Raw genomic sequence first — 25,483 nt, forward strand, 5'->3', positions numbered from 1 at the left:
TCATCTCTTTTGATTGGTGCTATTTTGCTTTTTTAATTTTGATATTTTTTTGATCTATTCGAGTGTCGTCACACGGACGAACCCACCCGTCATACCCATTATCCGAGAGAACCACCAGCCGCTGAAAACCAATATATAAAACAGACAAAAGTGAGCTGAAATATTAAGTTTCAGCCCGAAACCGACGACTTTCAGCCCATAACCGCCAGAGCCGACCGTCCACCCCTGCAACTCATAATATAAGTTTCATTTATTTTTCAAGAGTTTCTCCTAGTTTGAACTTGAGAGCAAGTTCTTTAGATTTAGAATACTTATATCAGGGGTCTGAATTTGTTTCTCCAGCACCCTGCTATCTAGGGATCAAAATCCTAGCCATTGTTTAGCACAATTTAAGCATATTAATCACATTAACAGTTTATATAGGAGTTAAACAAAGTCAATAAATGAGATCAAATAAAAACATCAAATAGTCAACATTCCATGAAAAACTAATGCGAAAGTCGATATTATTATTACATCATCTGTGCAAAGAAAGGATCTACTGATCATTGCAAGCCTCACCAGAGAATAAAAGGTAACAGATGATGCTTAAATAGTTCAAACAAACTAGAGTTACAATCAGTAATTAGATGACCAGTTAGCAGCACTTCCAACTCTTGGCATGCCAGTTGCTTCTTTCTTAGAATCTGCATCCACCTTGAATGTTGAACCGCACACCTGACCAGAACTATCAATCCTTGGTATCGGCTTCAACTCGTTAAGTGGATGCTCGAAACTCCTCAAACCTCCCGATGTCGTAAAGAAGCATCCTAAACATAAACAAACACATATTGAAATTTGTTAATAACTCTGTTCAAACACTTGGTTGCTTTGAGGTACATCTAGTTGAACACAATGTAGTCAAGATCGAGTGCTGGATCATAAGATCATAAGATCTTACGTGCCAAGGATGCTTGAGTGCACTACGATCAAAGAAAGATCGTTTTTGTCATCGGTGTGGTGTGGTCAAGATCGAGCTTTTAGAAGTAAGATCGTAAAAAAAAGTGTTGGGCCTGAATTAAAATTTTTATGTTGTTGTGAATGTGTGTATAAATATACATAAGAGATTACCATTTTTCTCTTCGGTAGGATCTAAGGTGCTATACTAACAATCCAAATTTTACGATCTTTCACAAGCCGATCAATCCAACTTAAGATCTCGTGCTTGACTACATTGTTGAACACATTTAATTTTTTAGTTTAGAAGCGGATTAAATCATGCTATTACCTTTAGGGAACGGGGCATAAGATTTGCCACAGCTCTTGCGAACAATCTCGATTTCATCTGAAAGAACTAGATTTTCATCAGCATCAATTCCCCAGAAGAAAGGAACACTCCCATCAGCATCCTGAAAAGAACCGCGATGGCATGTCATGTAAGAGCAAAAAAATCATTGCAAAATATGACATTGAAGACAAATATAAATCCTAGGATTACTCACAGAAGCAACAAACACAGTTTGCGAACTGCTGTCAAACAGGATGAATGCAAATTTGCCTTGGAAATCTCTGACAACTTGATCAGCGGGATAGGGACCCCGATCCCTTAAGGTCCTATAAGCCTCTATGACAATGGTCACCTCATTTGCTGATTTGTTCAATCCATATTGTTGTTTAAGATTCGCAACATTATCGATGTGGCCTTGAAACAAACAGAAGATGTCATCCACAACTGCAAACAGCCTGCAAACACAGGAAGCAGTAGAAAAAGATGAAAGCCATGGTATAAAGACTAACAAATGATTCTGGAGAAAGCTACAAATATAAAGACAATTCACAAAAGACAAACAATATATAATTGTTAAGATCTAAGAATAAACCATAAAAGAGAAACATTATTGTATTGTAACATACACAAAAAACAACCTTAAAGGAGAACCTATAAGGATTCATACACATATGTTAGATATTTCTTCTGCTTTACCTTAAGCCTTAAAGTCATCAAAAAAACCTGGACAACTCAAGACAAAACAGAAAAACATATATACATAGTACAAAGACAACAATTCAGTGATCACCAAATGTTGAATGGACCAAAAGGGTAGAAAAAAAAACACTAGGGTATATAACATACAAAACCAAAAAAGGTTCAAACTTTGATCTCATCAAAGAGACCCAGATCAAAAAAAATTAAGATCACAATCTAACAATGATCAATTAAACATAAACATGAAAAAGGTGAGAAATTGATACCTTGGAAGTAATGGGTTGTTTTTGTGAAGAGAATAGGCTAAGAAAGCGGAAGCAAGGTTAAGGTTAACAGAAGAAGGGTGAAGAGATGCGAAATGTTGACTCAAAAAACCATCTTTGAGTGATGAAACTGAGTTCGATTCAGGACTCTGTAAACCCTCGGGACTCTTGGCCACAGATTTGTTGAAAACCGCTAACATTTTTAGTTTTCTTTTTGTGAATCAAAAATGGATTCTTACAGAAGAGAAGAGAGGTTTTGGTTTTTGTAGTTATTTTTTTTCAAACGGTAAAAAAGATTTATTGGAGGTTGAAACTGCCTATACTACAGAGTAGTAGTAAGAATATTTCTGTGAATAATATTATAATAATAATAATAATAATAATATGATAATGATGATGATGATGAGTAGATGATGAGGATTGATTGAATGGATTTATCTTTGTTGTGACGAGGTGGATCACGGGAGTTGATTAATGAATCCACTAACCCATTTCCTTCCATTTCGGTCAAATTTGTCGGATAGGCTTAGATTACGATAAGATAAAAATAAAAATTGGTCAGTTATTTAATGAAATTTTAACATCAAAATTAGTCTACATTAAGACTAACGCGATTGTAAATTAATTTCTATTTATTTTTTATTTTATTTTATTTATGTTAAGATTTATTTAATTTTAATAAATATTTGTTGATATTAGAGTTTGAGTTAAAAGGTAGTGTTGATAGTGTAAAATAGTTTTACACTGTCATCTAATAGGAAGTCATGAATGTGCCATGTCATTAAAGTTTTTTTAAAATAAAAGAATGTTTTAATTGGATGCATGGTGGTGATTGGTTGACAGTGTAAAAATATTTTACACTATCAGTGCATGACCCATTTTCTCTTAGAGTTTTTATTTTAGAAAGTTTTTATCTTTATTTTTTATTATAAATTAATTTTAACAAACTCTATATTTTTATACTTGAATATTAATATCTTTGTTTTTTTATTATACTCCTAATCATATTAAATTATAATTCTATAATTTCTCTTACAGGGCTTTCTCCTTCTCTTTGTGACCCCTCGTTTGCTTCTCTCTGCAACCCATCAATCGACAATATTGTGACATCATTGGTTTCTTCAATGGAGAATTCCACATAGTCGAATTTTGACATCATCCACCTAAAACTTTTCTCAATTTTTACATTTTGATCCATATTCTCACCTTTTGTTTTCATAAGATTAATTGCAAAAGTTTGGGAAAAGTAATCATACACACAATCACCTTCCTTCATTCTAAGAATCTCAATTTCATTGGGAAGACCTAGCAAATTAAATATGCTCTTTGACCTTTGTAGAGCTCTATTATTTCTTGTGCAAGAACTCTCGAGTATTTTTATTATGTTTATCGAACATAAATTGTTTTCAAGCGTGTCATCAATTATTGTCAAAGAGAAAAAATGTTGTAGTGTAAAAAGAGACATTCTTGACCTTCAAATCTTTGAGCATGCTATCATCAACCAACATGTAATGCTCCAACGTTGCACCAGACAAAGCAATTGTGATTCCATGTTCGATTAGATCCAATACTTCTTGGAATAAAACAAGTTTTCCATCAACTTGGCTCAATGATTATAGTGACCATTAAAATTGGAGATGACAGATTGCACAAAGTTACCAATTTCATCCATAAATATAAGATGAATCTTGGACAAACCATTAACAAACTTAAGCACCATATCAAACTTAACCAGCAGAAAGAGAAAGAAAAAAAACAGCCTCTATGTTTAATCATGCCCTGTGTGGGCCTCTTATACCAATTGCAATGTACATTTATAAAAGAAAACACATATGTTCATGTACATGTAAAATGTATAGATATGGCTATTGTGTCATTACTTGACTTACAAGTCAAACAAAATGTCAAAACTCAAAAGCATAAACTTCCCATCTTTCTAAATTTCATACATAATGATCAAATTTGATCTCAACAGGCAGACTCACCTTCTTGTCTCTTATAGCCAACAAGTCTCCATTATCATCATTCAAGTAAGCTTTCAAGAATGCAACCATAACTCCTCCAACAAACATCCTCATAGGCTTCCTAGATTCTCCATTCTTACACAAACAATAACTAGCTTTCCCTCTAACTCCTTTAGTATCATCATCCAACATATCAACATGACCATAATCCTTAGCCACAAAATACCAACAAGGTTTGTCACATTCACTAAAAAAATTCTCATGATTGACACCTTTAGGTGCACAAGGAGGGAACAAAGGGTTCCTTTTTACATCACCTAAACCCGAACCTATAACCAATGTTGCCATATCGAAATCGAATGAATGAGGAACATAAGTGAGAACTGGTGGTGATGTTTGCTTTCCCATATCCATTCCATCAACTGGATCAACTCCTATTATGGCTGAAAATTTTAGATCAGTTATGATGTTTAGTTTTCTTAGAGCAATAGCAAATGATGTCTTGCCGCCGCGACTATGGCCCCCGAGGGCTAACTTGTGAAAATTTGGCTCTATGTTTGGTGGAAGAATCTTGCAAAGTCCTTCTGATAGCCAATTTGTTATTGCAGCTACTGAATATATCTCATCACTTATATCAGGTCCAGCCACTGTATACAACTGAGAGTGCAAAAAATATTTTTTTTTAAATTACTAGTTTTGAAACTATAACAAAAGGTTGCAATGGGAACTAACCTGAGGAGCAATGACAATGAAGCCATGAGAAGCTACATGTTGAATAAGCTGAGAATAAAATGAGTTTGAAAGAACATATCCATGAAGAAAAAGTAGAATTGGGAATTTTCCACCTTCAATAGGAGTTGCAATCAAAAGAGATTTTGGTGGTGGAGCTGATTAACATGTATACAAAAAATTAGTACACATGAACTAGGAGAAAAAATTTATAAAAAAAACATAAAATTAAACTATAATTAAACTAGATTTTATAATAGAAGAGTTAATTAAAATTGTACCATGTTGTTTATATGAACAAGAATCAACAGTTTGTAGCTGAGTGGTGTATTTGCCAGTCTCAAAGACATTAGTAACAGATGAACACATTACTGATGATAATAGTGGAGCTAAGTGTTGTTACTTTTAGTGAAGAATGTGATGATGATGATGATGATAAGATAAATATGTGGTGTGGCTTTTATATAGTCTGGTTTTTAATTGGATATTTTGGTTAAAAGATGTTTGTGATATTAAGGAAATGTTTTTTTTGTTGGACTTTATATAGTAAGTAATTAAAGGGCCCATTAAGATTTTGGAGGGCTTGAATGAATGAGTAAGCTGAACATACAAATGTAACCCGATTAGTCTATCTATATATTCTTTACTAAGAACTTATGTTATTTCATGGTATTAGCAATTATAATACATTTATTCCCAACTAATACCTCTTCTGTCATTTATTTATAAATTGTTTTATTTGTATTAACGTGCATGAATGTGGCTAAAAATTAGGATGATTTCTTGCAATTTTCAAGTTGCAAAATGTGCGATGCTGGTCTCATTATAAGTATTTTTTTTTATATAATATTTTCATACCTCAAATTATGAGATTAATAGTTATACACGATGGTTGTAAAAAAGAGTTACATGTATTTTGTAGTGGAATAAGAGATAGATAAGTGTTCAAGATAACCATCGCGAAAAACTTTTGATATGGTGATTATAGTTTTTTCGATCAATTAATAGTTATTTATAAAAAGTTATAGCAATTCAATGTTCTATTCAGGTCAGTATTTAAATGAGGTGGAGTTTTGCAAGTTTGTGTAAAAAAATATTTGAACGTAACTCGAGGTCACTTTTATATAAAGGAGACAATTAGGACTTTTAGTGATAAGTTGGCTGCTATAATTTCCGCTATCTTTTCAACTCAAAAGGGGTTTCATTCATCATAGGCTAATATCTTATTACATTTTCCTTATCTTTATCAATGTTATGCTACATGAAAAACTTTGGAGGAAATATGACCCTTTTAAGATTTATATTAAAAAGGCTTTTGATACGTTGAAAAGTTTTTCTTAATGGTCTTCAGTATTTTGCTTCAATCATACTTTTTGTTCATGGATTCATACTATTCTTCAATCTATCATACTTTCGATTTGTATTAATGGGAAGAATGCAAATTTTTCCCTTGCAAATGGGTATTAGTCAAGGTGATTCATTGTCCCCTCTCTTATTTTTTCTTTCTAAAGATGTGTTTAGTAGGTGCATTACAAAATTGGTCAACGATGGAAAGTTGAATCTAATTAATAGCACTAGTGGGAGTCAAGTCCCTTCATGTGTGTTATATGCATATATGTCATGATATTTTGCAAGGCTACTATCAATAATATAAAAAGCCTCGTTAACTTGTTCAATAAGTATGGTGCAATCTCAAGAAAACTTATTAATCTATCTAAATTCACTTTCATTGAAGGATCCATCAACCATAAAAGATTAAATATATTTATGGGATCCATGTATTCAATGTTGGCATTTACACTTTTAATCATGGGCGGATGTATGTAGAGGCAGTGTGTGGCTATAGCCACACCAGAATAATATTTGTTTTTATATACCACCATTTTAGTAATACTACTACTTAACTGCAACATGCATGTATATACTAGATTAATTGAAGGTAGCTCTCCCAGCAGCTTAATAGCAGCATATTAATAACCACAACATATTAATAACCACCACATTAAAATAAGTCTCAATTATTTACAAGTTCTTTATATCAAGAAACACACATTCTAATTTTTTTTGATAAAAATATTTTAGATTGCAATTTAATTATATCACTATACAATTTTTTATGTTATATATTTTAAGTGAATATTATGAAATATCATTGACAAGACCTTAAAGTATTATCAGTTTAAAAGTTTAATTATTTAAATTTTATTAATTCATCTATAATTTTAAATAACTTCAAAATTATATATAGTTTAATTATTATAAAGTTATATTGATAAATATGATCAATATTTTGCTCATAATGTTATTTATTTAAAAAATATTTAAATTATAGATGAATTAGAAGTTTAAATACATAAATTGTTAAACTTACAATAGTTTAATAAATGAATTTTATATGACTTTGAAATTATTTAAGTTACAAATAAATTAATAAAATTTTAATAATAAATTATTCAAGTTATTTTAATAATTAAATTATTTAAATTTAATTATAATTTTGGCTACTAAAATTAATTACAATTTTAGCTACTTAATTTATTGAAACAATTAACAATAATGTTATTTTAGCTAAATTTCAAAAAAAGAAAAATGATATACGATTTTCACTATAAATATATTACATTGAATAATATTATTTCTTGTTTTAAGTATATTTAGTTCATAGTTTTTTATATTTAGCCACACTAATATATAAAGTCTGGATCCGTCCCTGCTTTTAATTATCATGTTGTTCCATTTTTAAAGGCTAGCCTATCTTCAACCTATTTTCGACAAGATCAAATTCAATTTGAGTGCTTGAAAGGCTTCTCTTCTTTCTCTTGTTGGAAGAGTTGAACTAGTTAAGAGAGTTATTTAGGGCATGTTGATTTCCATTTTCCGTATCTATTACTGGCATATCAGCCTCCTCAATATCATTGACAAATGGATAAGGAATTTCATGTAGGCAAGTAATATTAATAGTAGGAAAATTTTCATTGTGGCTTGGCAAAAGGTTTGTCTTCTTACTCTTGAAGGAATTTTGGGTATAAGATTCCTCAAAGACATCAATGAAACCAAAATGATTAAGTTTGGGGTGAGATATGATTAGTTCCCAAAGCAAATGGTCTTGTTTTATTAGACCTAGAATCATTATGAAAACGTATTTTATTTAAGGCAAAATACTCTTTTCCGTCCCTTATCTTTGACTCGGGGTCCAGTTTGGTCCCTTAATTTTTAAAAAGACCCTTTTAGTCCTTTAACTTTGCAAACTTGACCACGTTAGTCCTTTCCGTCTATTCTGTTAGTCAAAGTCAATCAATAACACCATGTGGCACTGATGTGGAATTCCACTTGACCTAGCGACGGAAAAATCCGTCACTTAAAAATTTTCTGGATTTTAACTAATGATCTTCATCTTCTTCCCCAATTTTGCTTGTATATTTTTTAATGGTTCAATACCTATGCAATATTTACCATATTCTTAATGCTGAATGTAGATTCACCAAAGAGCCATCAATTTATCCTTGCAATCATAAGATTTCAAACTAAAATTACAGATCTAAAATTCAGACTCAGATCTACTTTCTGAACACCAATGCATCAAATATCATAATCAACAACCGATGCATCAAATATCATAATCAACCTAAAATTACAGATCTAAAATTCTTGTCATAGACTCAGATCTACTTTCTGAACACTAACCATTTCATCCTCAAATAAAATCTCGAATCAAACTTGTTCCATTTATTTATAAATCTGTTTCTAAATTAAATGGACAAAATATCTTGAAATAGTTAAAGACTTAGAATATAATGGTTTTAGGGGATTCATTGAGTTTAAACATGTGAGAATTGTTATTCTAAAGCCCAGAATTCTAATTATGCACAAAGTATATGAAGAATATGGAGATTAATTCTAAAATCCAGCAAACTCAGAATCCAGATTTCGTCCGTGTGAGATTCTGGATTGCTCTTGCGTGTCGTGATTGCATTGGACTTGCGAACATTCTCTGGATTATAGATTGTTTCACTATTTGCTTTAAAGTACTAGCTATATTTCCCATTTTATTAATAATGATGTTGATAAATTTTTTTAGAATATAGATGAAGAGAGAAACTAAAACGAGTTCTGGGTAAGAATGCTTCCGTTAATTAACTAGTATTGATAAAATCAATATGTTTCCTTTAATTGATTATGAAGATAGAAATTAAAATGGGTTGTAAGTTTGTATGTTTCGTTTAAATGACGATAGTAAAGTCAATATGCTTTCTTTAATTGATTATGAAGATAGATGAAGATAAAAGTTAGTACAATGACTTATGGGTTTGTATGCTTCATAATCTAATAAATTACTTTCTTTTTTTTGGATTATGGGTTTAAAATAAAATTTTTAAGTATGAGTTTTTGGAGAAGATGAAGATTACATTAATTTTTTTTTTCTAAAAAATTAGTGACCGATTTTTCGACTGTAAAATTGGTCACAAAAGTTGAACATTACAAGTCACTTGCCACGTCAGCAAAAACTAACGCCATTACTGATACTTAAACGGAAAGGATTAACATGATCCAATTTTAAGAGTTAAGGGATTAAAATGATCTTTTTAAAAATTAAGGGACTAAACTGGATCCCGAGTCAAAGATATGGGACGAAAAAGGGTATTTTGCCTTTATTTAATATCACATTCACTACTCTATTAGAGGAGGAACTAAGAGAAATTTTTTCAGATGTGAAGATAACTCTAGATGGTTTCTTGATGATGGGAGTTCTATTATTTTTGGTTTGATAAATGATCAGGGGTTTCTCTTTCTAATGACTCTAGTATGGTCCCCAATACTAAGGTGAGAAATTTCATATTCAATTATCATTGATAAATTATCACTTCTATTATGCACATCATTCCTAATCTTTGTATATTGCTAAACAAAATAATTACTCATAAGGTTAAATATTTTACAAACTTGTTTGAATTCATAGTTTGGATGACTCTCTCAATTTTAAAGAAGCTTATAAATTTCAAAGGCCTCTTGGTCAAATGTTTTTTTGGACCGAATAATTTTGCATCAAGATATCTCATCGTCTAAGTCTATCACTATAAGGAGACTATTTTAGAATAAATTACTTACTGATGACAACTTGTGCTCTATAGGTTGTGCCATTGTTGCCAAATGTGATCTCTGTGGTACTAACCATGAATCATCTTTACATCTTACATGCTTATGTACTTTTGCTCAATAACTTTAAAGTTGGCTACAAGATATCATTGTCATCCTTATTCACACAAGTTCTATACACTATTATCTCATCTCTTATGACAAATCTTGGTTTGGCCAATGCAAACTTGTCATCTATACTCATTATAAATATATTTAACACTACTAAGTTTTGTAGGAACAATTTCATATTTCAAGATAAAAAATATATTAGACATTTGATATTATATCTAACATTTCCCTAAATGGAAATTATACAAACATTTATGTTTCTCCTAACATGGTATAATTTACGAAGATTCATTCTCTTAAGTTTCTTAAGATCAAAGAGATTTTGTGGCACCCTTCGCAGGTACGGATTTTTTGGTCATCCCTATCCTCGAGCTCTTCAAAATAAATTGAGGAATTTTATGTTGTCTTTTTGTTACCTGGATATTTTCGATGTGTTTTATGATCATGCAAATAGTTAAATAAAATAAAAGTTGAAGTAACTTGAAACTAGTTTTTTGACGTATAGTTCAACAGATCTATATATGGTAGATTTGTTTCGACATATAAGCTTGCAAAAGGTTGATCAAAGTTCCTATAGAAACAATCATGATGAGAGACTTAGTGAAATATTAAGTGAATTGATGATGAGTTCGACCAGAAGAGGATAATTTAAAATCAGGCTAAATAAATGTTTTTTAGCCTTATCAACTGGCGAGAACATGTGGAAACGAGTTAGAGACAAGATGCATGCAGATGAAAACGTGTTGATTTCTGAAGAAATGTCTGTTTAAAAGACAGTTATTTTAATTTAGTGTAAATAGGGGTTCTGACAATAGGATCCGTGTGTTCAATTGTATACAAACTCATATTACTCAAGTATCTATAAAGGAAGAGACTCTGAGATCTTTAGCACCGACGAAGCCAAACAGGGGTTCACAACTTATAGTAGGGGTTTTATTTTCTGAAAAGGGTTTTTCTTTGGACTTCGATCATGAAACCCTAGGGCTACCGGCTAGCATTTAACCTTTGCAACATAAGAAAATATATTATATTTTACTCCTCATGTTTATTCCTATCATATGTTAACTTTTTATCCAAACACAAAGCAATTTTAACTTAATTAATTAATTTTGAATATTTTTGTTGATATACTTGTAGTTGTAGTTATTTTGATTCTGTGTATGCTGATGTAAGAGACAGTTTTTGTTGTATTTGACAGTGCCAAAGTTGTTGTTGACGACACAAATTGATAGAATACTGCTCGTGTCGGTAACAAAAACAAATTACCATGATGGAGTGATGTATTTTTGTGAGAAATGCAGCAAGCATGTTCTCAATGCTCTCACATTTTCACCAAGACAAGTAGCAAGTTACTATCCCATATTCATGCATTTTGTATATTATATATGTACAGTTTTTTTTATTTAAAAATTTCTTTGTTTTTTTCAAATTATTTTTGTTTTGGAAAATAAAACTTTGATTAACCAAAAAAGCCAAGAAAGTACACGGCGATCACTAGGATCCAGCCAACCAAACACCAAAGAAATCAAGAAAAGAAAAAGCCCAAGCCTACATTAACATAAGACTAATAATATGGGCCTTAAGAATAGGACTAAACCATCCTCTAAAAACAATTTTAGAAATGATGTCTTTGCTAATAGTTGCCCTATCGATTTTCTTTCCTAAACAGATGTTGTTTCGAAACATCCACACGCCATATATTGTCTCCGTTGCTGCCAACTTCAACAAAGCAGCCCTCCAACCTTTACCAACCTTTACCAGTTCCATGATTAACAAGCCAAATAAGCTCCTCATCCCATCCTTTAGGAGAGTGATGCACTTGAAGCCAATGGAGAACACTACTCCACACTTTAAATTAATAAGAAAAATAGTGTTCAAAAATACCACATGAGCATCCAAGCCATTTGAAAAGGAGGGAGAACACTACTTGTTTTTGTCTTTTAGTGGCCAAAAATAGAATTTTAAAGAAATTAATTTAAAATGTAAGATAGATTAAAAATTACAAAATTATTATTTTTAATTATAAAAATAATTATGATATATTTTAAAATATAATTTAAATAAAACTCTTATAGAACTAAGAATTAATTAAATAATAAATGTATAACATATAATCTTAGTGGAACACATGAATTTTATATAATTAAGAGTGTGTTGCTTGAACTTTATTTATATACTTTAAAAAATTTTGATAAGTAGGTACTGCGTGTATTTGGATAACAACAAATGGACATTTAAAGATGTTTGAAGGTTTATGGTAGGGTTAGATGAGTGTTAAATATGAGGGATAACTCTTGGTTTCAATTGATAGGAACCATATAACAACCAAATATCTCTTCTTTTATCATATGTCTCTAACAAAAACCAGACATAGTTTGAGGTGGTTTCTTATACCATCTCATTGAGGGCATTGAAACTGCATTACATGTTTTGATTGATGGATGAGTTTGTCGAAATACCAATTGCACTATAATTTTATTGCAACTCTAAAGTTTAGCATTCCTTTAAAATGATTTTCCCATTATATAAAAAGCATTGTTACATGAGTGTATCAAAACAACTTAAAAATCAATTTCCAAAAGGAAAAACAAAAGTAATTTATATGATAGTTAACTAACATAAAACTGCTTTACAGTTCTTACAAAAACTCTGAAAAAACTCACCATATTATTTTCCATCAAAAGCCTTACCCAAAAGCAAAAGTGGAACAATCCATATCAATGATTTGCTATACCTCATAAACCTTAAAAAACTAAACAATCCCTTGGGATCCAATAAAAAAAAACCATATTAATAAACAAAAGCACAAAAAATTTGAGGTTGTCTTTTTCTTTTACATCACACACACTAACACTAAAATGTGACTCTTTTCCTTTTTCCTTTTGACTGCCAAGTCCAAGATACTCTTTTTCTTTCCATATCAATGAAAGCATAAAATAACAACTAAGCTTCACAATTTTCACTTTAGTTCACATTACTTTACTTTCACATTCAAAAAAATATTACTAATTTAACACCCCAAGATTAAAGAGACTCACCTCTATCTTCTAGCATAATAAATGACTAAAACTTTAATTTACCCTTTTTACAAATGGATCAAAAGATTTATACCATGTTCATAGTTAACATAAAGACCTATAACATAACATGTTTTTCATAGTTACTTAACATGTTCTGTTTTTGTTGTTCCTTTCAGCAGATATAGATAGAAGCCTTGAAACACCTTGTGTCCACACATCATATTCTCTTTGATTTCGGCACTCAAACTCGACAATTCCCCGCATTATCGTTTTCAAACCAAAGTATCGACGATTCTCACCGCCTTCTAGCAAATGACGGCCCGACCAAGCTGGCATATCCTTGATAACTCCAACTACAACATCTACAAAAATTTCAAAAACGACGAGTCAGGTTAAACGTAATCACACTTGCACGCAATTGCAGAGACAGATAATTGAAATCTATTTAACCCTGATGGATCTAACCAAGATAAAAGAATGAGTGTGAAGGTGGTTTTGATTAAAGAAGAATCCTTTTGATTTTATTCAAACTTTAAAGAATAAAGAGAATAACTTTCACAAATCCCTATATGAAACAAGACCCACCTCCAAATCAGTTAAAGAGAAGGAGACAAAGACAAAAGTTAATGAAAACTCACTCTTTTTCTTTTTTGTGATGGTCCCAGCAACATGTCTACTCTTCATCTTGAGCATAACCTGAAACAAAAAGAGGTTCTAAAGAGTTAACACATTTTGCAGATTTCTAGGAAACAAAACCAAGTTGAGCCCTTAACATCATCTCATCGTACTAAGAGCCATCACTTTAGTCACTTCTTTCCACTATCAGATTCAAACTCATCATTGAAATTCTTATAATTGATGGCCAAATAATTGGTCATAGTCAAGATCAAGATCCAAAGTTGCATTACATAATTCAAATGAAAAGAAAAACACATTAATATATATACCTGATTTGTTCTGTTTATGTAAACTGACACAATTTTCCAATGGAGTTCACCTGCAAACAATTATCAAATCAAATCACTTTCCAACCTTTAATCATAAAAAGAAACATATATAAACATAGAACATCAACTTTTGATGAGATCATAATTCATAAACAACATATAAAACAGAATTTCAGCAGCTATACTATAAAACACTAGAAAAAATCGCCGAACATGACACTGATACATAGACGCCAGACTGTTTTTAATGTGAAGTGTTGATGATACCTGTGCGTGTGCGTTTAAGAAGCTCGCAACCTCTGGCTAGCAATTCTCTACTGCAGATGCCTAAGAAATTATCTTCTGGTGCAAGTTCGCCGCTGAAGCTACTGTTGGAGCTGCCATTACTTCCGCTACCCCCACCACCATTAACATTTCCATTACCATTACCTAACAAATTCTTTTCGACAGGAATTACAGCTGCAATATTCCAGACTTCTTTAAGGGCCCTTGCTTTTAATGTTGCAGCCCCACGCAAAGCTATACAGATTCAATCCATAAACACCATAAATTAATCAACAACTATAAACAATGCAATCACAATTTATTTTTGCTTTTTTAGTTGAGTCATTTACATGAACTATTTAACCAACATTCAAACTTCCTATCATAACTGCCTAATGATAACATCAAAGAATCATAAATTCATGATGTAGATTAAAGTTTAAAAAAACGGCCGCCACAAAACAGAATCTGAAGGTGTTGATATCAATACTATTATTCACCGTTCTTATGATAATGTACAAATTATAATTAATTCACACCTCAACAAGTGTACCCATAAAAATCGCAAAAATCTTTACGCGATCACAACACAACTATGACAGTTATTTTATATAAAAGCTTTTTTTTTTTTCTATGAATTAATTTAACCTTTCACCAAAATACAAAATTAACCAACATTTCAATGTTTTATCATTTTTTTTATTAGTTAAAAAAATCATAACCTTTAGTAAAGATCAAACACCAATCTATAGAAAAATTTAAAAAAAAACATATTCAGACAGATTTTTTTTACTAATAAATTATTCATATAGTTTGCTAATAAAAAATCAAAATTTGTATTAAAATATAATAAAAACATAAATAAAAGAAGGAGAAAAAATGACTATTTTTAAAATATCATTGATTTTCTCATACTAAAAATTGAAAAATAAAATCATTAGACATGATATTGTGGCTGAAAAAAAAATCATTTTATAAATTATTTGCATGCCAAAAATAAATAAATAATTAAATAAATAAATACAAAAGGAAAAAAAGTAATTCGCCGCATACCCGTTGCCGCAGCCGCCGTCAACGTCATAATATCGCCGGCAGACCTCACGTTCACGGCGGAGCTAACCACCGAGGCAAGATGATCGCGTTCAGCCCCCATAGCCTCGGCTGCCTCAACACACTGAGCAGCCACAAGCGTCGCAGCCGACGCAACCGCCATGTCTGTCTTCGCCATATGTTCATCTTTCCTGGCTCCCGACGAGGCAGCCGTTGCGGCAGCGATGGCAGCAACAGCCGCTGCAACACCAGCAACCGAAACCGCCGCATGGAGTTGAGCATTGTGGGCCCTCGTTTCTTCCTTTTTCTTCTCCTTCCTCTCCTTCAACCACCTCCCCACCGTCTTTCCGCCGCCACCTCCACCGCCGCCGGTGCCGGAAACTCTGTAATTATTATTCAAGCTGGCAATGATGCTGTTGTTGTTGTGGTTGTTGCTAGAACGGTTATACTGCATAGAAGAATCAATGTAATGGGCCATCATAAATTTTAAAAATTATTAAAAAAAATCTATTTTTTTTTGTAATTTAAATTTGTGGGTGTTTTTGTACTATGTTTTCTTAAGGTAAAGTTGTTACTAGTTTCTGAGATTCTGAACAAAGTAACAAACTTTGGATTGGTAAGGGGTCCATTAGCAATAAATGGAATAAAAGAGGGAGAAAATTTAATTATTATTTTTATTTCCTTAGTTGCTAAACAAGGAATATAAGGGTAGTTTTGGTTGGTGCTGTTAACCAATTTTAACAAAGTTGTGGCTAGTCTTGTAAATTTTGTTGCAATAGAAACAAATGAGTGAGTGGTTTTTATATAAAGAGTACAGTACCTATAAAAGAGGGTCTATAACTAAAATATGCATTTTAAAGGCTTAATGAACAATATTCATTTACAAGTTTTCTTATTTTAAAAAAGGGCCTAGAAATTTAAAATTGAGTCAACAATAAGATAAATACACTTGAGTTATAAGTGAGATTGTCGCAGATTCAAATTCATCTGAGCTATTTCAATCAGATGTATTTACAAAACTACTATCAACTAAAATGACCTAACTAAATCAAATTTTTGTTTTAGAATTAGAAGTTGTTGAATATGATCCTTAATAAAGCTTTAATTTAGTACTAATATTTTAATTAATGAGTGGTAGAAAAAACAAAAACTGTGCAACAAAAACAAAAGTAATAAAAAACAAAAAACAATTTTTTTAAAAATTGAAGTTATGTTTGGTTGTTTGTTTGCATCGAAGAGAGGAAAAAACAAAAGCAGATTACTACTGATTACTGTCTCCGGGTGTCATCCAATTTTCGTTTGTTGGTAACAGTGAAAGCTGAAAACTCTGTATAGTGAAGATCAGTGTTCGTGTTTTGCACCCATAATAAACTTTTGTGAAAAACAAAAAACCAAACAAACTTGTCTGTTAAGGTTTTTAATGTCGAATTGAAGCCACCGGTGAAATTAATTACCTTGAAATCATCCATTTCAGAAGGTGAAACTGGTGGGCTATCTGTTAGAGATCCATTCAAAGGTCCACTGCTATGTGATAATCTCCCTGAAGTTCTTGGAGATACCTCTTGCTGAAAACAATTCCAAAAACAACAAGAAGCAATGTTAAACAATGAAAAACCAGAACAAAGGAAAAAAACATAATTTGATAGTACTATGTTGCTACATACAGAGTGTGACATGATACGATCTAGAACCATTTGAGAAGTTTCTGAGGAAGCAAAAGAAAAAGGGTTGCCAGAAAAAGTAACATTAGACTCGTCGATTTCGCCGGCAAAATCTTCAAGTATAGCAGCATTTGAAGAACCGTTTGAGAGTTTGTTTGAAGGAGGGAGTTGAGCTGGTGAGAGAGCTTTGGAGACTTCCATGGCGGAAGCACTCCATGAACGGGACAAGAATTCCATAGGGTCACGAGGTGTTTCGGGTTGTTTCATGTTGTTGTTGGAGTGAAATTGGTCGGGTCTCCATTGTTGTTGTGAATTGGATTTGTTTTGTTTTTCCATTTTGGGTTTGATGCGTAGAAGATGAAAGAGTGGTTTGGTTTGATTGTGGTTTTAATAGGAAAAGTGTGGGGAATGGAGAATTGTTTCTAACCGTTGATCTTTTTATTGGATTAATCTACGGTTAATGTTTCTCACTTGTAAGAAAAGTACTCCCTATGTCTTTTTAACAATTGTCTCTATTAGAAGAAAGAAAAAGGAAAAAAATGAAATTTAAAATAATATTTACGAATTTTTTTAATAATCATATCTTTTTAAAAAAATTTAAAAAAATAATTAAATAAGTTTTTGGTCCCTATAAATATTACAGTTTCATTTTTAGTTCCTCCTATATTTCGACAACGGTTTTAGTTGGTTTTGATAACGGTTTTTTTTTTAAAAATTGTTGTCTAAAGGTGGGGAGAGACTAAAAATAAAAACTACAATATTTATAGGGACCAAAAACTTATTTAATCCTTTAAAAAAAATACTTTTTCAAAAAAATTATTTGTATAACCAAATTTTGAGGTGCCCTAAGTGTAGGCGTCACCTCCCATGGTGTTATAGTATAAAATTTTGCACATATATGACACCCCCATGGCACTTATGTTGTAGAGTTTTGTGCATAGGAGTCATATAGGATGACTACTATGCGTTATTTCATTTTCTATAAATATACTCCATTCATCCACCATTACTTACACATTTTCTCACATTCTCTCTCATTTATTTCTCACATTTTCTCTCATTCACCTTTTTCTCACATTTTCATGGCATCTCTCCCTATTTTTAAGAGAAATGAACATATTTGTTTCTCTGTTGTGATAACCTAAAATGCTTGGGTTAAATCACTTTGCCCTCTCCATGTCCTCGTAGTCGAGGAATTCACTACAAGGATAATTTTACTAGGCCTTAGGAAGAAAGATCCATGTGCAATGATATAAGCCAATTGACTCAACTCTTAGGATATATATATATATATATATATATATATATATATATATATATATATATATGAAGTCGTCCGAAATAAGCCAAGAAGCCTCTCAAAATAGGGAAGAAGTCGTCAAATAACCGCCCAATTGGGATCGGTTTGTCTAAGATGAGCCATCCACCCACCATATGTGGCTAATGAGATATCTCGTTAATAACCAGCTAAAGGAATGAGTCATAGTGAAAACCGCTCCCCATTATCTAAGGAAGAGTCATGTTTTCCCACATTTTAAGCGATTGATCGAAAAGATAGAAAAACTGAAAACATATCCTCTCTTGTTTTCTTCCTTCAGTTTCTATCCTGCTCTAGATTCAAGGGTTGTTGAGCAAGAAAAGAATAATTACCTAATAGAGAGATAGGCATGGAACATAATCTAATGGTCAGAATTATAGCTGAACAAAAGGCAGCATAAGAAAAGCTGTAGAGGATCCATATCCATAAAAACTAGCATTCTAACCATCCAGTTCTGGCCTAAGAAGCCTACTATATATACCTCATTCCTTAGATAAAAAAAAGGAAATAAGATCTTTATAGAGAAAACCATATATAGAGCTTATCACAACTATGTGTGAGCTAACACTAAACACATTCAAATATCACAAACTCTAGACAAGCCTACAAGCAGAAATACCTCCTCATTATCAACTATATTATGTGAGATTTTTAAATTTTAAGTAAAAATTAATTTTATTAAAAACTAAATTCTAAGTAAAAATACAGTATAAATTAAGTTTATAGAAAAACCAAAAAAAAAAAATCATGATCATATATTAAAAATATCAAATCAAGAAAATCATTTTCAAAAGCACCTAAATTTTTTTTAAAAACCCTAAAATACTCTATATCCAAATTACCTTCTTAAAAACCCTAAATTTTTTAGAAGGATCAAGTCCAATGAAATGGCAAGAGCACATTTTTGCTGCGTTTTCAAGAAATACTGCAGGAAAAAAGAAATGTACAGACAAAAGTGTATCATCGTCTTTCATTTGCGGATATCCTTTTAGAAAACTCAATAAATAACATAATTAAGTTGGAACTTTTTTTCTTTAAATATAAGGTATTTTACTTTTTCTTTAAATAGAATTACTTTAAAAAATAAAGTCCATCATGGGTTGGTAAAATGGTACACAAATGTAATTACATTTACGTCTTTGTGGTTTATAAATTCAAATAAAAATAGTTTTAACATGGGTAACATCAAATTCTTTTGCAAACATTTTTAATTGATTCGTTCTCCTAATTTTTAGTTTTGTTGCCAACCTTTTTTAATTGGTTTAACTTTTTAATTTTGTGTTTGGGATCTTCTTTTATTTTTGAATGAAAAGAAAAAGAGTAGAGGTGAAAAATGTGTGATGAAGTTAAGAAATGAATGAGATACTTGATATTTGTCTTTTTGGTAACAAGTGTGAGAGTAGAAGATGAGGGTTTGTTAAGAGAGACGCATGAGACATCATTGTCCTTTGAGTATTAGCCGTACGGTACGATTCGGCTGAGACTGCGCCTAAATGTTACTCTCTCCCTCAATCTCATCATAAGTATATTTGTTTTATGGCAATTTTGTTGTTGTTTAACTCAGATTTCGAAGAAAATGATTCTTGATAATTTGAAGACATGTTAGGTGATAAATAAATTGTAGCAGGTTCGTTCAATATTTAATATTAATTAACTACAATTCATATTTTTAATGGCAAATATATATAGAGAGATTACGACGCGTTGGAGTGAAAAGATCTACAAAGTTAACACTCCAATATTTAAGTTAGTATGTGATGAAGAAAAGTAAATTCAATTTGTGTTTGAAATCTGTCATGAATTTGACGTCTTCCTTATATAGTAGAGAGAGAATAACTAGTTATTGTTAGAATAATAATGCAAGTGTGAGTAGTGTGGAAATACTCTCACATTGGATAGGAATATGGTGACTTGAACATTTATAAGTGGGAGAATAAGTGGTGTGTCTCTCACAAAGGTGCCTAGTCCTACACTATGTACCAATGCTCCCTAGTGAAAACCTTCTCCAACAAATGATATCATAGCTTTTGGTTCAAGAAAGGGACCGACTAACTTGTATCGAAATGCTCTAGAAGAAGTGTCTCGTTGCCTAAGAAGAGGTAACAGCAGTTCAAGTATAAGTGGGGAGCATTGTAGACTCACACTTGAGGGGGAGTGTCAGAATAATAATGCAAGTGTGAGTAAGTGGAGAAATAGTCCCACATTTGATAGGAATGTGGTGACTTGAGAGTATTCAAACCTATTCGTCGTCTTTTTTCTTTAGCATTTCATATTACTATATTTGCAAAGTTAGTGCAATACGAGCAAGAAATCACAGAAAATTATTCATAAATCTCAGAAGGATAAACTATCTTCTTGGAAGGATCCTGCTTATTCTTCCACTATTTATGCTTTTACTAAAACAAGTGGTCTTGGCGATACTTTTACTAAAGTTGGTCTATCTTCCGACTGAGGAATTTTGAGTTCGTCTGACAATGAAAGAATATGTGACAAGTATGATGGTTTCAACACTCACTTTTATGAGTACATTTTTTCAACCATGGACCTTCGTCTTCCTTTTACTTCTTTTAAGGTTGAGGTTCTGAAACACTTTGATATGGCTCATTCAGAGCTTCATCCTTTTTGTTCGGCATGCATGAAAGTTTACCATTATTGGTGTGAGTACATGAAAGGACAACCTTGTGTGATTCTCTTCTTTCATCTCTTTCATCTCTTTAAATCGATTGTTCACAACTTTAGACATCTTCCGGAGCTTCAGTATTTTGAGGACCGACTCTTTGTGGTATCCCCCGTAAGCCCCAAAGCTCACGCTTTGATTTCAGAAAGCCCGACTAGTTAAGTTTATCAACAATCTGGGATATATAGAGGGAACGACCCTAGAGACTAGGGTTGATAAGAAATGTTTAAAGCGCCTCATTGACGTCCAATTTTAAATAAGAGCATGCTTTCGGGAGGACAGAAAAACCATTTTTGGTAAGCTTCGGGTCTTTTCAGGGTTTATGGTATTTTTAACTTGCATGTCTTTGATGTGTATATTTTACATCTGAATGTGTGTAGAATGCATGGGTAATGAGTAGGAGTTTCATTTTCTGAAGCGCAAAATATGGTAAGTTAAGAACGATGTTGTTGCGGAGAATCTACTGAATTTACCGAATGCCCCCGACCTAGTTGTTCTCCTTCTATTGGCAGGGTTTGGCTCTCGTTCTATTGAGGGTCGCCAACCTCCTCCTTTAGACGAGGACTGCATTTACTTATATAACCTTTCTAGGCCCATTTTGGAGGAAGAATTTGGTACTTTGGCCTGGTATACTCTGATGTGCCTCAGCGGCCTTATCCCTTGGTGCATCTGGTTACTAGGACACTTTATGGTCTGACTGGTATCACGCTGAAAAGAAATGGATGAAGAATATCATCTGCGACGTGAAGCTTCGGCGAAGTAGGTACCTGCATGAAGAAAAGAAAACTTCTACCTCTATTTCTAGGGTGAAGGATGTTTTGCTCCTTTTGAAGCTTGTTGGTTCTCTTTTTTACCAGGCGGCTCAACTGGTGAGGGTCGTGATAATGAAGGATGACCAAGCTCTATTTGTTTTTCGAAGCAATTTAGGCCCTACTCACAAAGAATTGGATTCCTTGTATTCTCAAAATTCTTCGTTGACCCAACAACTGGCTAAATTTATGAGTTCCACCCTTGAGGCAGTTGTATAGTTGTTTGAAAATGTTTTGGACCAAGTGGAACACTTTCACCACCCTTTAATACTTTCCAGGTGGAAAATATGGACAGATCCATCCATCAGAGATAGGAAGACCGTTTCTCTGTGGAAGTACGCCTGTCGGGGCCCTTGTCCACTTTTTTTGTGGTTCTGTTTGACAATAGCTTGTAATAGAAAAGTATGTAAAAATACTTCTTGTATTGAATTAAATGTTTTTTGTTACCTTCTTGAGGTGTATTTGTTTGATCCTGAGTGCAGGGCTCGGGATCTTTAGGAACTTACAAGGTCTTCCCTCATAGTTAATTGAAAGCCATTGTTTTAAGGCGTTCTGTATGATCCTGAGTGTGTAGCTTTGGATCTCTATGAACTTATGAGTGAAGGTCCGAGAAACACGAGAAATAGGGGGTCTGAGGATTCTGAGGATTCTGATTGTATGTTAATTGAAGCATGTTTTAGATGATCAGAACTTGAGTCTTCCGAACCTATGTCTTTCAGTCTTCAGAACCTGTTCAGTAGAACCTTGTCTTCAGAGTCTTCAGCACTTTGTCTTTATAAGAGATGTCTTTAGATCTTCTAAACTTCTTCATTAGAACCTTGTCTTCAGCATCTTTAGAACATGGGGCACAAAATCAAAGCTTTAGAAGGCCTACAAAGCTTTCTTGCAAAGTCATGATCAAAAGATCTTGTACTAACGTTCCTTAGAACCGTTGTAGAAGTAGCATTCCAAAATCTTGACTTCCATTGTAACACAACACTAGTATTCTTCCAGAGTGTTGAGTTCAGAACCCAATGATGTCACACACCTTCTAACCAAAGTCATAACATTCAAGGAAAAATCCATACACTAGAAAGAAATTGTTAGTGTATACAATTGTTCTTTAAGATAACATGTAAAGTTATCATCAAAAATTAAGGCCAGATGCATAACCAATCTTTTTCATACAATGCGGTCTTCCCCTAAAGTTCATTGTACGTCAATGTGACAATGAGAAAGGGTATACACGTTTTAATTCTTTTTGCTACCTATTTTGAGGCTTTTTATATGATCTTGGGTGCATAGCTTTGGATCCTTACGAAATTACGAGGTCTTCTATCTAAGTTTATTGGACGTCACTAGGGCCTTTCCCGTCTAAAGGTCGATTCCCCTTCCCTCTACCAGATGAAAACGCGACCATAGGTAGACATGTAACCAACCCAACGAAGCATCTGGAGTGGCTAGTTGTCATACGGGGGAGGGTTGTTATTGCATGTGGGGAATTAATTGCTTTAGCTGGACATACAAAGAGTTTCCTACAACACCCTTAAATTTATGTGGGATTGATTGCTTTAGCCAGATGTAGAAAGTGTTTTTGACAGCACCCTTGACGTATTAGTTATTTTATACTTAAGCGTTTTGTTACAATTTTCTAGAAACTTGTTGTAGTCTTTAAGGTTTATGTTACAGTTTTCAATATTATCATGTTTCTTGATTAATTTAGCATTTAATTTAAACAATTTCTTGTATAATAGCTTTGTTACCTCAGATTCATCTTCTTCGTGAGAGACTTTCAAGCAAACTTTTTCATCTTCTTTGTTGGAAGAAAATTCTTTGAAGACTCTACTAGAGGTTGATTCTTTGATATTTCTCCTTGAAGTTTAGCTTCTGAATATATTGCTCATTGAGACTTCTCCTTCTTATTTTAAAGATTCCACTAGATGAAACTTCTCCTTCTTCATATTCTCTTCTTGATGAAGTTTCTTGAAATTTCTAGTACCGGCATAACACATGCTAACACACCTGTCTCACATGATATCAAGACAGATGTTACGACATCTGAGAACATATCAGACACATCGGACTGAAATTGATACTTAATTAAAATTTTCGAATGATAAATAACACATAGAAATGTTAACCCAGTTCAGTGCAAACAACACATAATTTGGAGGCTACCAATCCAGGAAGGAAATCCACTATCAACAATATTAGTTCAAAGCTAAACAGTCCCGGTTTACAACTTCTCGCCTAATCACTATCTAATGCAACTTCTACCTAGAAATCGACATCTATATATGGGAAACTGTCATCCCTCTTCTTAAATCACCTCAGTGATATCTAACAGCCCCAATCCCAGTGACTGTATCAAGAACAACTCAATTTAGAAGATTATACTTCAAATACAAAATACTTAGTTTTGCTTAAAAACTTCAACCAAGAACGATACTCAACTCAATGCCTAAAAGCTTAAGAGTGATAACAAACAACTTGGAAAATAGTCAAGCAAAAAATAGTCTATCATACACTATCAAAAGATATGTGGGAAACTTGAGACACAAGATACTCTCAAAACCTAAGCTTTCTAACGTTCCCATAATTTTATAATTGTGAAAGACTTGGTCATATTAGGTCTAGGGATGTCTTTAAGTATTCTTCAGCAGTCTATAGGTTTCGAAACACTTTACTTGATCCATAAGCTGAAAGTTGCAACAAATCTGCAGAGAAATCTTTTTGAATCTTGAAAACAAATATTGTCTCAATCATCTAATTTTAGAAATTTTAAGTCTGGTGGATATTTGATTCCTTTGTTCTAGATTAAATCTTCTTGATCTGCATAATACTCAGTTGTATCAAGAGATCAAGATGCTATGACATCTGGCTTAACATCTCCCAAAATCGTGGAGCTAACATTTCTCCCATGGATGTTGAATTTTCTAAAGATCGTTCAACCATCAAAATTGTACTTTCGAAGGAGAATGCTAGAGTTTATTCTTCTTCACAATAGTTCTTTGATGAAGTTACTAGAGATTCTTCTAAGTTTGAACTTATACCTCCATCCTTTAATAGTTGAACCAGCTCATTCAGTTTCTCGATGATTTCTTCCTTTTTGGTTTTTTCCTGAAAATCGTAAACATTTCCATCTCTTAATTTAAGGGATGGATATCACTTTTTTTGTTCTAATTTGTAATTCGTGTATATATATATATATATATATATATATATATATATATATATATATATATATATATATATATATATATATATATATATAGGGGACGACTCAAGTGAGAACACTTGGTTATTATGAGAAATGAGAACAATGAATCACGACCATTAAATTTTGATTTTGTTGATTTTAATGGACTAGATTGGTTTCTCTTTCTATGATCCTTAATATTTAATTTAATTAAAACATAGAAAGAGAAACCAATCCAGTCCATTAAAATCAACAAAATCAAAATTTAATGGTCGTGATTCATTGTTCTCATTTCTCATAATAACCAAGTGTTCTCACTTGAGTCGTCCCCATATATATATATATATATATATATATATATATATATATATATATATATATATATATATATATATATATATATATATATATATATATATATATATATATATA

At 32.3% G+C, this 25,483-nt stretch overlaps 3 protein-coding genes across 3 annotated transcripts; all 3 read right to left on the bottom strand.

Moving 5' to 3' along the window:
- Positions 1-444: 444 nt before the first annotated feature.
- On the bottom strand, positions 445-2,544 carry LOC131600184 (stem-specific protein TSJT1-like). Its single transcript, XM_058872383.1, has 4 exons — positions 2,233-2,544; positions 1,482-1,722; positions 1,268-1,388; positions 445-809 (listed from the first exon to the last, which is right to left on the bottom strand). The coding sequence occupies exons 1-4, from the start codon at positions 2,427-2,429 to the stop codon at positions 619-621; spliced, it is 750 nt and encodes a 249-aa protein (XP_058728366.1). The 5' UTR covers positions 2,430-2,544; the 3' UTR covers positions 445-618.
- Positions 2,545-3,992: 1,448 nt separating this feature from the next.
- LOC131600185 (chlorophyllase-2-like) lies at positions 3,993-5,368 on the bottom strand. The gene is made up of 3 exons (XM_058872384.1): positions 5,204-5,368; positions 4,926-5,080; positions 3,993-4,850 (listed from the first exon to the last, which is right to left on the bottom strand). The coding sequence occupies exons 1-3, from the start codon at positions 5,289-5,291 to the stop codon at positions 4,173-4,175; spliced, it is 921 nt and encodes a 306-aa protein (XP_058728367.1). The 5' UTR covers positions 5,292-5,368; the 3' UTR covers positions 3,993-4,172.
- Positions 5,369-13,064: 7,696 nt separating this feature from the next.
- On the bottom strand, positions 13,065-17,455 carry LOC131595792 (VAN3-binding protein-like). The gene is made up of 7 exons (XM_058868262.1): positions 17,073-17,455; positions 16,863-16,973; positions 15,412-15,856; positions 14,362-14,613; positions 14,095-14,144; positions 13,786-13,843; positions 13,065-13,509 (listed from the first exon to the last, which is right to left on the bottom strand). The coding sequence occupies exons 1-7, from the start codon at positions 17,403-17,405 to the stop codon at positions 13,292-13,294; spliced, it is 1,467 nt and encodes a 488-aa protein (XP_058724245.1). The 5' UTR covers positions 17,406-17,455; the 3' UTR covers positions 13,065-13,291.
- Positions 17,456-25,483: the final 8,028 nt, after the last annotated feature.

The sequence above is a fragment of the Vicia villosa genome, linkage group LG4 (genome assembly GCF_029867415.1).
Source record: "Vicia villosa cultivar HV-30 ecotype Madison, WI linkage group LG4, Vvil1.0, whole genome shotgun sequence".
In the NCBI taxonomy this organism is placed as follows: Eukaryota; Viridiplantae; Streptophyta; class Magnoliopsida; order Fabales; family Fabaceae; genus Vicia; species Vicia villosa.